At 41.6% G+C, this 15,614-nt stretch overlaps 1 protein-coding gene across 1 annotated transcript; it reads right to left on the minus strand.

Moving 5' to 3' along the window:
• Window positions 1-473: 473 nt before the first annotated feature.
• On the minus strand, window positions 474-15,614 carry fra10ac1 (FRA10A associated CGG repeat 1). Its single transcript, XM_024387702.2, has 14 exons — window positions 15,483-15,614; window positions 14,593-14,672; window positions 14,393-14,485; window positions 14,253-14,298; window positions 13,906-13,982; window positions 13,704-13,787; window positions 13,540-13,624; window positions 12,493-12,538; window positions 4,055-4,168; window positions 3,748-3,790; window positions 3,477-3,604; window positions 1,891-1,941; window positions 1,254-1,341; window positions 474-1,146 (listed from the first exon to the last, which is right to left on the minus strand). Exons 1-14 carry the CDS (start codon window positions 15,510-15,512, stop codon window positions 1,104-1,106), a joined length of 1,008 nt encoding a protein of 335 aa, XP_024243470.1. The 5' UTR covers window positions 15,513-15,614; the 3' UTR covers window positions 474-1,103.

Genomic DNA, 15,614 nt, shown 5'->3' on the forward strand with positions numbered 1-15,614 from the left:
CTGAATTGAACAATTTTACCCACTACCCTTGAAATGGAATAGCACATTGATATACAGTAGACGCAGGACTAACTTGAAACACTTTGGGGTAGACAGTCCTCATGACTCCTGTATCGTGCATGGAGATTACCCTATAAAGCTGGATTAGCCCTGGGAAAAGAAGATCAGCCAATTGCGTTGCTGTCGAGACCAATGCACTTTGACGCACTTTGAGTAAGCACCTTGAGCGATGCCTGCACGAGGTGTTTCCTGATCAATATCATCCCGTGTCCTCATCATATACAGCCGTTATAGAGCACCTTTTTTTTTTAGAGAGAATACTGCATTAACTATACGACACATATAGTATGTAAGACAGTGTACATTTTTCAATCAAGGACAATTCAGAGCAAAAGGTTATTCAATCAAATGCAATCTTATCTCTGTGACAACATATGCCTACAGTATTGTAATATGACATCCAAACTCTTTAATTGGGTAATAGGGCACATTTATTAGCACAGAGAAACACCGATCAAAGTAGAATATGTACTATGGTCGACTTCCCCTTTAACGCATGATAACCGTTCATTCAGGTTAACTCACTGTATCTGTGGACTCCTTTAGAAAGAAGAGAGAGTAATTACTGAAGATTAAAGCCATTGTGTCTAATCCCCGGGCCATGGACACGCATCTGAACTTCCTGACAAAAAGAGCACACGGGCCACTTCAGGTATAATTCACAGCTTCCAAATCGTAGCGCTACAGCATCCAACATTGGTTTGGACATCTATAACCCTACAGGAAGAACATTAACGATGTGTTAATACATGCACTTTCCAATGCATTGGCTTTTATTTGGTGTCTCTACTACCATGGTTGAATTGTTTTGCTTCCTCTAGTTTTCTTCTGATATGGATCTTTCTTGGCAGTTCTTCATGGTTTTACATGGCACTCTATGCATATTGTAGTCTATTTCAGTTGTAAAAAAAACAAAAAAAAGAGATTTTATTTAGCTTCAGATAAACTCAAATATTCAACGAGGACAACTTCTAAAACCAAATCAATAACATCAATGTCTGGACACGTAGACTCTTGCTTTCAGAAATCCAAGGTCAGGGTGGTCAAAGAAACATGTCCTCAAAGTACTCGTCAAACTTCTCCTCCCTGGAAGACAGAAAATAGTCACGTCAGACTTTAAATGGCTGGTATTAGTGGCCAAAGGCCTAACAGGACATTGTAAAGGTGAGCTAATGTGAGAGTGCTAAGCTCACCTGGACTTCTCCTCCATGGTGGGGGCTGGGCCTTTCCAGTGGTCTGCCTCCGACAGGCTATCTGGCTCCTCACTGTGTTCTCCCTCTGCTACAGGGCGGGAAGGAGACCATACAAATCAGACAAATGTTATTCATCAAGAGATTTTCATGTACTACATTCAATCATAATGCTTTCATAAACAAGCACGTATAACAAGCGTCAACTGCAGCACATGAAAAAAAATAGGTACAGCGCTTAAGGTTTGAAGAGGGTCTGAAGAGTCAAGTCCCGACTTAAACGTATAAGAGTATATGGCCCTTGGTCTGCGCCTTGGCTTTAGAGTTTGGCCTTCGTGTGCAACGACGGGCTTTTATTCATGTTAAACCGACAACCGAGGGTAAGCAGGCCCATACTTCAAGTGCAGCTGACAGTGTGAATGGATCGAAGCCACAATAATAGCATGACCGTTGTCGGACTTTCTGCGGAGCTGCAGGGAAGACTCCCTTGAGGCTTAAGGGCCAAGCTCGCAAACATGTTTTAAAAGGCACCTGTAATGAATGTGGACACTAGGCCCAGTCTGTTCTGCTTGCTCTGAAGGTGTAAGATAATAAACTGCTCGACTTTGGTAGGGAGGTGGAGAGTGAGAACGAACGGTACCTTTGTCTGACTCTTGGGAGTCGTCTTCAGAGTTACTGGGGGAGGAGTGGTCTGCAAGGGGAGAGAGAAGGGGAACACAGGAAGGGATCAGTCAGTTTAACTTGGACAGCCAACTATGCGCAGTTGACATTGAGTAACAAACAAAAAAAGCAACATGACCATTGAAGAGTCATTAACAAGCAAAAAGTGTTCAGCCAGCTATTATGTAATATCTCTGCTATTACGTAATGGACAATTCCACAGTAAGAGGAACAGAGTCCGACTTTTCACTTTAAAATGTCAAATGAAAAACCTATGATTGAAAAGTTAAACAAACCATACAACTCTGTGTATGAGGACTACTTTTCACAATTTCCACAGAAAACTTCACAAAAACAAATGTACTTTAAGAACAGCGCAAATGAAAAGTTTGGTAACAGAATGATGGTTTGTGCTGTTTGTACCATCATTCTGTTTCTGCACAATTCTTCCAGTAAATGTGTTTTGTAAAGTTTTCAGTGGACATCTTTAAAAAGTAGCCCTTGTGCATAAAGTTGAATGGTTTGTTTAACTTCATTGGTTTTTGTTTGACACGCATTTTAAAAGTGAAAAATCTGAGTCTCAGTGTCACTGTTAACGTGGAATTGCCCTAATATCTCAACACTGTAGTAGGCCTATTTTTTATTTTGAACCTTCACTTAACTAGGCAAATTCTTATTTACAATGACGGCCTACACCCGTCCAAACCCGGACGACGCTGGGCCAACTGTGTGCCGGCCTATGGGACTCCCAAACCCGTCCGGTTGTGATACAGCCTGGAATCGAACCAGGGTCTGTAGTGACGCCTCTAGCACAGATGCGGTGCCTTAAGACCGCTGCGCCACTCGGGAGCCCCGAGTGTACAAAACTGAGTGTACAAAACAATAACACCTGCTCTTTCCATGACATAAACTGACCAGGTGAATCCAGGTGAAAGCTATGATCCCATATTGATGTGACTTGTTAAATCCACTTCAAATCAGTGTAGATGCAAGGGAGGAGACAGGTTAAAGAAGGACTTTTAAGCCTCGAGAAGATTCAGGCATGGATTGTGTATGAGTGCCATTCTGAGGGTGAACGGACAAGACAACATTTATAAGTGCCTTTGAACAGGTTATGGTAGTAGGTGCCAGGCACACCGGTTTGTGCCAAGAACTGCAACGTTGCTGGGTTTTTCACGCTCAACAGTTTCCCATGTGTATCAAGAATAGTCCATCACCCAAATGAAATCCAGACAACTTGACAACTGCGGCAAGCATTGGAGTCAACATGGGCCAGCATTCCTGTGGAATGCTTTCAACACTTTGTGGAGTCCATGCCCTGACAAATTGAGGCTGTTCTGAGGGCAAAAGGGGGGGTAGCAACTCAATATTAAGAAGGTGTTCCTAATGTTTGGTATACTCACTGCAAGTTGTTCATGGTTGTGAGTCGGCAAATCCTAATTACATTTACACCATCAAGACATTAGTACAAACACCTTCTGCACTTTTAATTTTATCACCATGGCCTGTTATTTTTGTTTACCTATAACCATGGTTGTACAAAGGTATGAAACGGGGGAGTCTTGCCTTTGTGCTTCCTTTTATGTTTGTTTTTGTGTTTCTTGGAGCCTTTCTTGGATCTTTTTGACTGTGGCTCAACTTCATTTTCCTCAGACGACTTTGGTCTTTTTCTCTTGGCGATCACCTCCTTTCTCCTGAAAAAAAAGTCACTTGTTTCAATTCTGCCAATCGTCAAACATTAACTGTGACATCTTGATAGCACAAAAAGGGGCCAGAGACCCCACGTGTTCAATAGACGATGATAAATTGACAAGGAACAATTAGAGGTTCAACTTACTTGTGATGATAGTTGAGTTTGAAGGAGCACTCGGGGCAGAGTCCTAGAAAATACCATCTCGGTCAGTATGGCAAACAATTAGAATCAAGGATATGACCTAGGAAATGATTACTGTGACAGACAGCTACATTTACTTTTAAGTAAACTAAGTTGATTTCGCATGTCGGAGTTTCCTCAGGGATCACAATGAGAGAAGGGAGTTATTCTTCTGGCTTTACGAATGCGATTCGCTTCGACATGCTACTGGAGCGAGGATTTAAAAGTCCCAGCCCTAGCTTAGACGGCCAGTAAACAACAGAGCTCTTACGGAGTTTGACCAGTGCGTTTCTCTTCTCTCCCTGCTCCACATAGGCAAAGTTCACCTCCCAGCTCTTCAGGCCATCCTCCTTCTCACAGCGCTTGTTCCCACACAGAAACTGGCCTAGAGTGTCAACACAACAGAAACAGGATTCAACTGCATTTCCATACCACACAGAGTAGAGCAAGAGAGTGATTGAGTAATAATCTGTATCGTGTAAAAACAAATGTACTCTCATGACGACCTGCATTTTGCAGTTTTTTTTGTGCAAAACCTCGGAAACCTGGGAAATATTTTCAAGTATATGAAGTCACCCAGTATTATACCTATATTAAGGCAGATTATGCACATAGGATAGTCTGAATACGATGTGAGAAATGCCAATGTAAAGCTCAACAAGGGTGTGTTCCCTGTGCACTTCATTATCACATATGTCACTACTAATCAAGTCAAATTAGCTCTCAATTGGAGGAAAGGTGCATAAACATGGCTGTATCTTTAGTTCACACCTTGTTGTGTTACAGCCAGAACTTTAAATGGATTATATCGGGGTTTTTTTGTCACTGGCCTACACACAACACCCCATAATGTCAGAGTGGAATTATGTTTTTTTTTACCCCTCTCTCCACAATTTCGTGGTATCCAATTGGTAGTTACAGTCTTGTCTCATCGCTGCAACTCCCGTACGGACTCGGGAGAGGCAAAGGTCGAGAGCTGTGAGTCCTCCAAAACACAACCCAACCAAGCCGCGTTGCTTCTTGACACAATGCCCACTTAACCCGGAAGCCAGCCGCACCAATGTGTCGGAGGAACACCTGGCGACCGTGTCAGCGTGCACTGCGCCAGGCCCGCCACAGGAGTCACTAGTGCACGATGGGACAAGAACATCCCTGCCGGCCAAACCCTCCCCTAACCCGGACAACGCTGGGCCAATTGTGCGCCGCCCCATGGGTCTACCCGTCACAGCCGGCTGCAACAGAGCCTGGACTCGAACCCAGAATCTCTAATGGCACAGCTAGCACTGCTATGCAGAGCCGTAGACCACTGCGCCACTTAAGAGGCAAAGTCAAATTCTGTTTGTTGACATTTTTACAAATTAATAAAAAATTAAAAGCTAAACTAATATTGAGTCAGTAAGTATTCAACCCCTTTGTTATTGCAAGCCTAAATAAGTTCAGGAGTAACAATTTGCTTAACAAGGTCACATAATAAATTGCATGGACTCTGTGTGCAATAATAGAGTTTAAAATTACTTTTGAATGACTACCTCATCTCTATACCCCAACATACAATTATCTGTAAAGTTCCTCAGTCGGAGCAGGGAATTTCAAACACAGATTCAACCACAAAAACCAGGTTGGTTTTCCAATGCCTCACAAAGAAAGGCACCTATTGGTCGATGAGTTAAAAAAAACAGACAGACATTGAATATCCCTTTGAGCATGGTGAAGTTATTAATACACCCATTCACTACAAAGATATAGGCTTCCTTCCTAACTCAGTTGCTGGAGAGGAAGGAAATCGCTCAGGGATTTCACCATGAGGCCAATGGTGACTTTAAAACAGTTAGAGTTTAATGGCTGTGATAGGACATTGTAGTTACTCCACAATACTAACATAAATTGACAGAGTGAAAAGAAGGAAGCCTGTACAGAACAAAAATATTCCAAAACATGCATCACTAAAGTAAAACTGCAAAAAAATACGGCAAAGCAATTAACTTTTTGTCCTGAATACAAAGTGTTGTTTGGGGAAAATCCAATACAACACATACTGAGTACCACTCTCCATATTTTCAAGCATAGGGGTGGCTGCATCATGTTATGGGTATGCTTCTAATCGTTACGTTTTTCAGGATAAAAAAATTAAAACGGAGCTAAGCACATGCACAATTCTAGAGGAAAACCTGGTTCAGTCTACTTTTCATCAGACATTGGGAGATTAATTCACCTTTCAGCAGGACAATAACCTAAAGCACAAGGCCAAATCTACACTGGAGTTGCTTACCATGAAGACAGTGAATGTTCCTGAGTGGCCTAGTTACAGTTTTGACTTAAAACGGCTTGAAAATCTATGGCAAGACCTGGAAATGGTTGTATAGCAATGATCAACCACTAACTTGACAGAGCTTTAATAATTTTTAAAAGAATAATTGTACAATCCAGATGTGGAACGACTCAAAGCTGTAATCGCTGCCAAAGGTGCTTCTACAAAGTATTGCTCAGGGATGTGAATACTTCTGAAAATGAGATATTTCTGTATTTCATTTTCAATCCATTTTCAAAAAATTGGAAAAACATGTTTTCACTTTGTCATTATGGGGTCGTGTGTAGATTGGTGAGAAAAAAATATATTTCATCAATTTTGAATTCAGGCTGTAACACAACAAAATGTGTAATAAGTCAAGGGTATTTACTACTTCTGAAGGCACTGTATATAGGATGTGACTAGTCAGAAGACACCTCCATTCCTATCAACAGTCAAGAGCTGTGGTTGACCTGCCGAGGTTCCTACTGCTGCGGTCTAATCTTATTTTGCACCACCAGGGCTCCTTTTAGTCCTCTCCTCCTGCAGCAGGAGACATGAAGCAGGAACTGGCCAGTGGCCATGCCTTAACCCTGATTGACCATCAACAGCCTGGGTTTATCTTTAGCAGGCTTAATGATGGATCCTCCAGACTGCCCAGGAGGAAAAGTGTCATGAGCGGCCGGGACTGTTCCCCCCTTCTTTCTTGTCATCCTGCTGTTTAGGAGTCCTTAGACCTCACCTGACCCCAGGCTGCTGGAGCTGGCAACATGCCATGAGCTGCCTTCTTCACATGAAGGCCTTATCTGCCAGAATAAAGACCATTCTCTCCGATGCTGACAGCTGTGATTTATACTTACCAATGGAAAAGCATAAGCAACAAGAGTTAGCGGTGACTTCTAGAGAGACCGTGTCAACATGACTTTAGGCCGCTGGAGATGGCTACATGCCATGAGCTGCACGTGCAGGCTAATTAACACCTTATCTGCCAGATAAGGCTACCTTCTCCCGGATGTTTGGTGAGTCGTTCTAACAATAGTAGAAATTTTAATTGTGCACTAATATTGACTTTTAAAAGCCTGTTATATTAAATGACGTGACCTTTAATATAAACCACATGGAACATTTAATACATCACATTTTTTATAAGAAAAAAATAAAAATATGCAAAAAAAACTCTGCTTTCTGGCATGTTCCACCTCATGTTTTTTCTGACTTCGTGGAAGATTTTAACCCACTTAACCCCAACATTTCTCCAAGTTTTCACCATCATTGTAAAACCCTAGTTTTGCCCTTATGTTGTTGATTTACATAAGTAATTTGTGAAGATGAATGTTTATTTCATACGATAAGGGATTAATTTACATTTGTCCTTCAATTTAAGGTCAACCCTGTCACGTAAACTGAACTCTCGTTTTAATAGCAAAAACATTGAACATCTAATAGTCAAATCATAGTGTAAAAGAAGGTGAGCTGATTCAAAAAATGTTTTTGTCATTTTCTTGTTGTTTTGTGGTAGAAAACAGAGTCGAGCATAACACATCAACCCTGTTATCCATAAATAGATGGGCAAAGAAACATTTTTTTTTTTTAACAAGTACATTTTTGTTACGCTTGCTTTCAATTGCCCCTCCCTGTTGTACACAACATGCTTCCATTCCCCGTCACAAGGGGAGTTATGTCTGAATTAAGATAAAATCATCAACCCTGTTAAGGTCGACTGAATCTTTAATTGGCCCTTTTCCTGTTACTTTAATTGTAATTTGACTTATTTTGACCTTTTGAGATAGGAAAACATGTTTCTTTTATGAAGTGGAACATGTGCTCTTTATGTCAGAATATTATAATTGGGTGAAATAAAGTTTTTTACATTTATTTTTAAGAATTACACTACCCAAAAGGCACTCTTTTCCGTGGAACGACTCTGGTAGCTGTGATTATAAAGCATGTTAAGCAATGAAAAGGGAGTTACTCTCTAGGGAGAGGCCACGCCCCGTCTTAGAGATACAGCGTATGACCTCACTGGAATGGATCTCTAGTGTCCTTTTAGTTTGGACACACTGTGGCTGGCTTCTATGCCGTTTGACTTTCCAAAAACATGCTGTAAAAGTTCCACCAACAACTGTTCCCAAAACTAGCCCCTGATCACGTCTCTCCGTTCCATTACATTTACCCCTAAGAATCATTGGACGAAGGCGTCTTCTGTACGTACGGGGGAGTTTTGTTAACCTCAATGCTTGGTCTGAACATTAACACGCCACATCACTTGCGGTACGGTTTAAGAAGCATAAGGACCTTCTCTTTCATATCAGCAAGAGATAAAAAACATTTTTATTTTTTTATTTACCCCGTTTTCGTGGTATCCAATTGTTTAGTAGCTACTATCTTGTCTCGTCGCTACAACTCCCGTACGGGCTCGGGAGAGACAAAGGTTGAAAGTCATGCGTCCTCCGATACACAACCCAACCAAGCTGCACTGCTTCTTAACACAGCGCGCATCCAACCCGGAAGCCAGCCGCACCAATGTGTCGGAGGAAACACCGTGCACCTGGCAACCTTGGTTAGCGCGCACTGCGCCCGGCCTTCCACAGGAGTCGCTGGTGCGCGATGAGACAAGGATATCCCTACCGGCCAACCCCTCCCTAACCCGGACGACGCTAGGCCAATTGTGTGTTGACCCACGAACCTCCCGGTCGCGGCCGGTTACGACAGAGCCTGGACGCGAACCCAGAGTCTCTGGTGGGACAGCAGGCGCTGCAGTACAGCGCCCTTAAACACTGCGCCACCTGGGAGGCCTTAGCAAGAGATCATTTACAAAAAAACAACAACAAAAAGGTTCAATTGAAACACACCTTTACAGAGTTAGGGCTGCCACACGACATCTCTATGTTACAGCGCTTGTTTACAGAGGACAGACAGAAGACCGAGGTTGACCACCTGTGCTAATTAGCCATCTAGAATGTGCCAAACAACTGTGTATAAGCGTAACTCTGTGTAGAGGTAGTGTCATCGGATGGAGGCACTCACAGCTGTATGGATCTGTGCAACACTGCTACAGTGTCGTTTTTTTTTAATGTTTAAGGATTCTTTCTCGCAGACAAAAGACATGGGCCATATGTTTTGAAAGCTGCATCGCAAGCAATGATTATTGACGTTTCTAAATGCTCAAACACAGCTTCTGGATTGTGGTTCACATGAGCGATTAACATAAAGAGTTAATCGCTCGCCTTTGACCAGCGGCGTGCACTCACAGCATCAGATGTGGATGGTTACAGCCTCCCGAGTAGCGCAGTGGTCTAAACATTCTCGACATAATAGAGATAAATGATGATTATGTCATCAATAATTCACAAATATTGTTTATTAAAAACAAATGCTTATGCTGCTTGAGTCAACAATGGTTAAGTGGCCCAACACTCAGAATTGGGGGTCTGCCCGATATTTTTTTTTTTTTTAAAGCATATTTGTCATGTCTACTCCTGCTCCCCCACTTGCCGTCGCCAGTTTACTAACCACCGGTCCTGGCAACCCATCACGATGCACACCTGGACTTCATCACTACCCTGATTACTTCCCCTTTATCTAGCACTCCCTAGCATCTCTCTTCAGGCAGTATTGGTTCAGTTTTTATGTCCGGATGCTTCTCTTGTTTTGTACTCTCCATGTTCGCTATTATTAAACTCGCCATTTGCACCGGTTTCCTGACTCCCTGCGTCTACGTTACAATATTGAAAGATATCTGCTGTTTCAAAGTGAGCAAAATAAACTAATTAGAATATTATATAAGCGAACATGTTTTTATGTCTGGGACCTTTGAACAGAAAGTATCCAACTCAAGGAATTACAAAGTGATTGCAGACAGACATGTCGAAAGATGAACTACTGATCTTGCTTGATCAATACATCTTCACGTGTACTAACCTCAGTTAACCCAGAACTAAAATCTTGCGTAATTGGGTCTATACATGTTACAAATGGAGAATTCTGGTTCGCGAAGTCTCCGCCCTTGCAAAAAGGAAGCTCTGAGCCAAACCCAATCCTGACACATCCAAATAACCAGTGACCAAAACCCAAACACCGGAACTACTCGTTATCCCACGCATCCCATTCAGTCTCGACAGATTCTACGGTCAACACTCCAGTCTCATCATGACGTAGGCCCTACGTACTTCAGACTGGGGGATTCTCCAAACACCAGCTTGGTTGGCAACAGTGTTGATTTAGGACACACTTTGTTGAATCGTGTCAACTCGGTTTCAAGGAGCACACATTGTCACATGCTAAAGTAGGCGGACACACCATTGCCATATGGGGATGGACAGACATGGTCTTAGCTAAGACAGATGGCATGTAAACAGTGTGCTAAGGGCTCAGACGGTAAGAGGGTTTAGGGGCCCTAGCGCTCCAGCGGCAGACACGAGAACAAATCAAATGTTATGTTACATGCGCCCAATACAACAGATGTAGACCTTACTGTGAAATGCTTACTTACAAGCTCTTAACCAACAATGCAGTTCAAAAAATAGAGTTAAGAAATCATTTTAAAAGTACCAAAAAAAAAAGACTCAAATGACAATAACGAGGCTATATACATGGGGTACCAGTACCGAATCAATGTGCAGGTTAGTTTTTGTAGGTATGGGTAAAGTGACTATGCATAGATAATAAACAGCGAGTAGCAGCAGTGTAAAAACAAAGTGGGGGTAAATAATGTAAATAATCCGGGTGGCCATTTGATTAATTGTTCAACGGTCTTATAGCTTGGAGGTAGAAGCTGTTAAGGAGCCTTTTGGACCTAGACTTGGTGCTCCGGCACCGCTTGTCGTGCAGTAGCAGAGAGAACAGTCTAGGTCTTGGGTGACTGGAGTCTTTGACAATTGTTTTGGGCCTTCCTCTGACACCGCCACCAGTGAGGAGAAGACAGAAACATAAGGCTGTGGAGAGACGGTCCTTTTAACAAAAGCATCGGGTCCTTTTCTTATCAAATGAATGACGTGCTGTATAGAGGGTGAAAAAAGATTTATGTCCCCTTTGGCAAAACAACAGCTGTAAAAGGCTTTCTAGAAAACCTTGTGTATAATAGTAAGAAAGAAGTGCTGTTGCTGAATCTTTCCTGGTGTGGCCAAAACGGGTAACTAACGTTCATTACACATGATTAGATCAATACTTGACCTAACCCAAAGCAACATGACCTGTGACACAGAGATAGCATGAAACTAAAGTATGACTAGCATTGGCCAGAGAGAGAACATGACTGCCCTCTTACACATGTAGACGATCGGATTCGAGGTCATGGATTGGTCATTGCATCCCATTGAAGAGGGAATGATAGAACAGAGCATCGGCTGTGAACTTTGATGTTCTGAGTCAGCCTTTTAATCCCGTGGCACTGCCTACAGAATAGCAGTAAACGAAAATACAAGGGCGGGATTAGCTAGAGTGACTTAATCTGGTACAACATATTGGCTTATTCAGCTTTCTCGGAGTGGCAAGAATAGATCTGTTCAGTGCATTACTTAAAGTCTCTCAGTGCACTCACCTTGTAGCATTTCCCAATAACCTAATCTATTTATACTTTCTATCATCCATAAAGTGATCATCCACAAAGCTTTTTAAAATCATTTACAAGTGGATAATTGAATGGCTACTCTATTTGTGTAGTTAGTTCCTGAGTACCAAGGGAAGGAGGAGATTTAGTTGGAAGCATCAATGGCAGACATCACACATCTATTTGTTTTGGGGAAATACATGTATCTGGTAATTATTTTCCACATAATGGGATGCAATCCATGCTCTGGCTGAGAGTTTCCATTTAGGGGAGTGGAGACTTTGCTAGGTCAGTTAGTATCTAGTATCTTTTCTCATACATCTCCCCCAGAACCTAATCGAGCGTCTGACACAATTACGGTAGATTTTATTTCTGGGTTTCCGAAATTAATGTTAACCAAAAGTGGTTAACTCTGATCCTGGAGCGCCGCAGGCACCATCGAGTTTTGTTTCAACCAGATACCACACCTACTTCTAGAAATCAGCTCACCAACTAAGCTTACTGGCTATTCTTAGTGGTTGGATACATTTCACCCTCCTCTCCCCAGTCGAAATCCAAAGAGGTAAACTAAAAACCTTACGTGCCTGCCATGTGGTATTACAAGAACAGGGTTGTCAACCCCTGAAAGCTGAGTCAAAAGTAAGCACGCCTTGACATTTATCGCCATCTAGTGGTAGAGTGTTGCATTACTTCTGACTAGAATAGTTGGTTGATATGTACAAACATATGTCCCCGACTCCAGGTATTGGCATTTTAATGGTGAACTGTATAAGCCATTAACTGAATAAACAACAAACGAATAAACAGAACTTTCATCAATGTATACATTTATAATGTATAAATGTCTCTGAATTTAAAATGTAATAAAGACTACCTTTGCCAGAGACGACTTCCTTTTCTACGCGCCATCGGAACCCAAACTGGAGGAAAAGTGCAGTCATCCTCATTAATCACATAATACCAATAGAACACTATGTATGCACACTTACATAAACACTACCGTTCAAAAGTTTGGGGTCACTTAGAAATGTCCTTGTTTTGAAAGAAAATCAAATTTTTTTGTCCATTAAAATAACATCAAATTGACCAGAAATACAGTGTAGACATTGTTAATGTTGTAAATGACTATTGTAGCTGGAAACCGCTGATTTTTAATGGCCAGCATCCCGGAGTCAGCTCTTCACTGTTGACGTTGAGACTGATGTTTTGCGGGTACTATTTTATGAAGCTGCCAGTTGAGGACTTGTGAGGTGTCTGTTTCTCAAACTAGACACTAATGTACTAATGTCCTCTTGCTCAGTTGTGCACCGGGGCCTCCCACTCTTTTTTCTATTCTGGTTAGGGCAAGTTTGCCCTGTTCTGTGAAGGGAGTAGTGCACAGCGTTGTACGAGATCTTCAGTTTCTTGGCAATTTCTCACATGGAATAGCCTTCATTTCTCAGAACAAGAATAGACTGACGAGTTCCAGAAGAATGTTCTTTGAAAGTTCTAATCAAATCCACAATTGCTGATGCTCCAGATACTCAACTAGTCTAAAGAAGGCCAGGTTTACTGCTTCTTTAATCAGAACAACAGTTTTCAGCTGTACTAACATAATTGCAAAAGGGTTTTCTAATGATCAATTAGCCTTTTAAAATGACAAACTTAGATTAGCTGACACAACGTGCCATTGGAACACAGGAGTGATGGTTGCTGATAATGGGCCTCTGTACGACTATGTAGATATTCCATTTCAAATCAGCCATTTCCAGCTACAATAGTAATTTACAAAGTTAACCGTGTCTACACTGTATTTCTGATCGATTTTATGTTCATTTTAACGGACAAAAAAATGTGATTTTCTTTAAAAAATAAGGACATTTCTAAGTGACCCCAAACATTTGAATGGTAATGTATATAATACAAAAAAAATACCATATACCTTGTTTTCTTTATATCTGCTTAGGTCAGCGATACAGTACTCTTTGAAGAGCTTGTCATAGTACTTCTTTGCTAGTTCTTTCTCCCTGATAATAAAAGAGCAGCTATTGGTGACCAATATTTCCAACAGTGGCAAGTAAAAGTATTTTGTTTCACAGTACTTACCATGTCATTTCTTCTTCATCCTCATCCCGCCACAGGAAGCGATGGTTTTCACGCACCACATCCAGGTCCGATTTATCATTGGCCCTTAGGTTTACAATGACAAATGACGTGTCAGCATTTTTTCATATCACACAGAAATGTATCATTAGGAAGATCTCTACTCCACATATTAGGCAACATTAAAAACAAAAGAAAAACTTACGTGGAGCGTCTGAGATCCTCCACTTTCCCACCATAATACAATATGTAGTCACTGACAAACTTTTTATGTCTCTCAAACTGAAGGTAAATGGTTAGGGAATCAATGGTAATAAAATCATGTAGAAAAATAAGCAACTGAATTAATATTGCATCCTGGGGAAAAAAAACAACAGATATTGAACATTGTTGCTGGGTGAAGCACATTCAGGGGGAACTTTGCTGCTATTCTGGCAGGTACACACTCCCAAACATGAATCGTCAATCACAATGCACTCTAACATGCGACGGGGGACCTTTTATCGTTTTCTTACTTGTGAAAACTCTTCATCGTCAATTTTAGAAGGATACAGCATTCATTGATATCAGGTGATGACGTCGGTTTCTGGCTTCCTCCCTGTGTGGGAACACAAAACACTTGCAGTCACTAACAGAAAACATCATTGACGTCAGGCAACGATGCTTCATTATGAAAGAGACCGATACTGTACCTGTCATATTCATGAGTGGCAACATCCCTATGTGCCACCTTTGTGTGTCTTCCTTTCTGAAAGGGCTTCCGCAGAAGATCATCCTCACGTTTCCTGCAAGTCAACATTAATGAGAAAAACAAAAAACAAATGGTATGTAGTATCTTGAAGTAGGCTAATTGTTTGGATTTGAGTTTGCTATATGGTCATCTGGCTCTTACCTTTTCACTCCACGTTGAGACGTCTCCCCCTGGCCCTCGTCATCACTGAAGTCGGAGTCATACCCTCCGCCTCCATGGACCTGCAAGAAAAGTAACCTTTCTGTCATCATTCCATATAGCTTGTTAGACCCTCACGATAGTAGGCCTATAATCTATTGTTTAGCCATCAAGCACAGGCAGGCTAAATCTACAGAAATAGGAACGGTAGCTTATGAAATATTTGTTGTTTTGGAAAATCTGTTGTTCTGCCCCTGAACAAGGCAGTTAACCCACTGTTCCAATGTCATCATTGAAAATAAGAAATTCTTCTTCATTGACTTGCCTAGTTAAATAAAGATAAAAAATTACAAGGTCAGCTTTATCAAATGGCCATCTCAGCAGACTGGATGAAACATCACACCAGGGCTGCATTGCAGTGATATGCAACGTGAAGGGCTGACTTGGTTAGGATGCTGTTTTGTCAACATCTGCGAAGGTAAGGATGCGGGGCTGAATTGGTTAGGTAACTACATTTGACATATAGCAAGGAATTGAGAAATTGGCACTCACTTTACTTTGACTCTGGCTAGAGAGTTAACGTTCGCCCAAATGTAATGGCCAGGGAACTTGCTTGCTAGCTTTAGCTACTTGCTGCTGTTGACCATGGCCATTGCTGTCGACAATATGCATTTTTTTAGGGCAAGGTACAGTATATAAGTAGCTAGCGTTGTCTCCTAAGTTGCACACAATGTGTAACATGTGCAGCTAGCCATAAAGCATTGAAGCTAGCGTGTTGACTAGGTCCAGACACAGCTAGATATGTGACATGGATGAAACAAATGGATCAAGTATAAATACACTATAAAGTAGTCCATTTTGTCTGACCTAAGATAAAGTCGAGATACAACTACCTTTACGAGACTGTCCATATTTCTCGCCATGCTCACGATTAGCCTACGGTTTGTTTACATTGGAAAGTCTTCTTCTTCTTTGGGTTGACAGATTGCATTCGACGTTTAAGTTGCGTACAACGCCACCTACTG

Source organism: Oncorhynchus tshawytscha, linkage group LG25, assembly GCF_018296145.1.
Source record: "Oncorhynchus tshawytscha isolate Ot180627B linkage group LG25, Otsh_v2.0, whole genome shotgun sequence".
NCBI classification, from domain to species: Eukaryota; Metazoa; Chordata; class Actinopteri; order Salmoniformes; family Salmonidae; genus Oncorhynchus; species Oncorhynchus tshawytscha.

Bases quoted from the DNA above. Each gene is read 5' to 3' on its own strand.
- fra10ac1 (XM_024387702.2), bottom strand. From the start codon at position 15,512: ATGGCGAGAAATATGGACAGTCTCGTAAAG. The intron at 13,625-13,703 runs GTAAGTACTGTG...TTTTATTATCAG, and splicing joins GATGAAGAAGAAATGACATG to GGAGAAAGAACTAGCAAAGA. The intron at 1,942-3,476 runs GCAAGACTCCCC...CTCCCCTTGCAG, and splicing joins ACATAAAAGGAAGCACAAAG to ACCACTCCTCCCCCAGTAAC.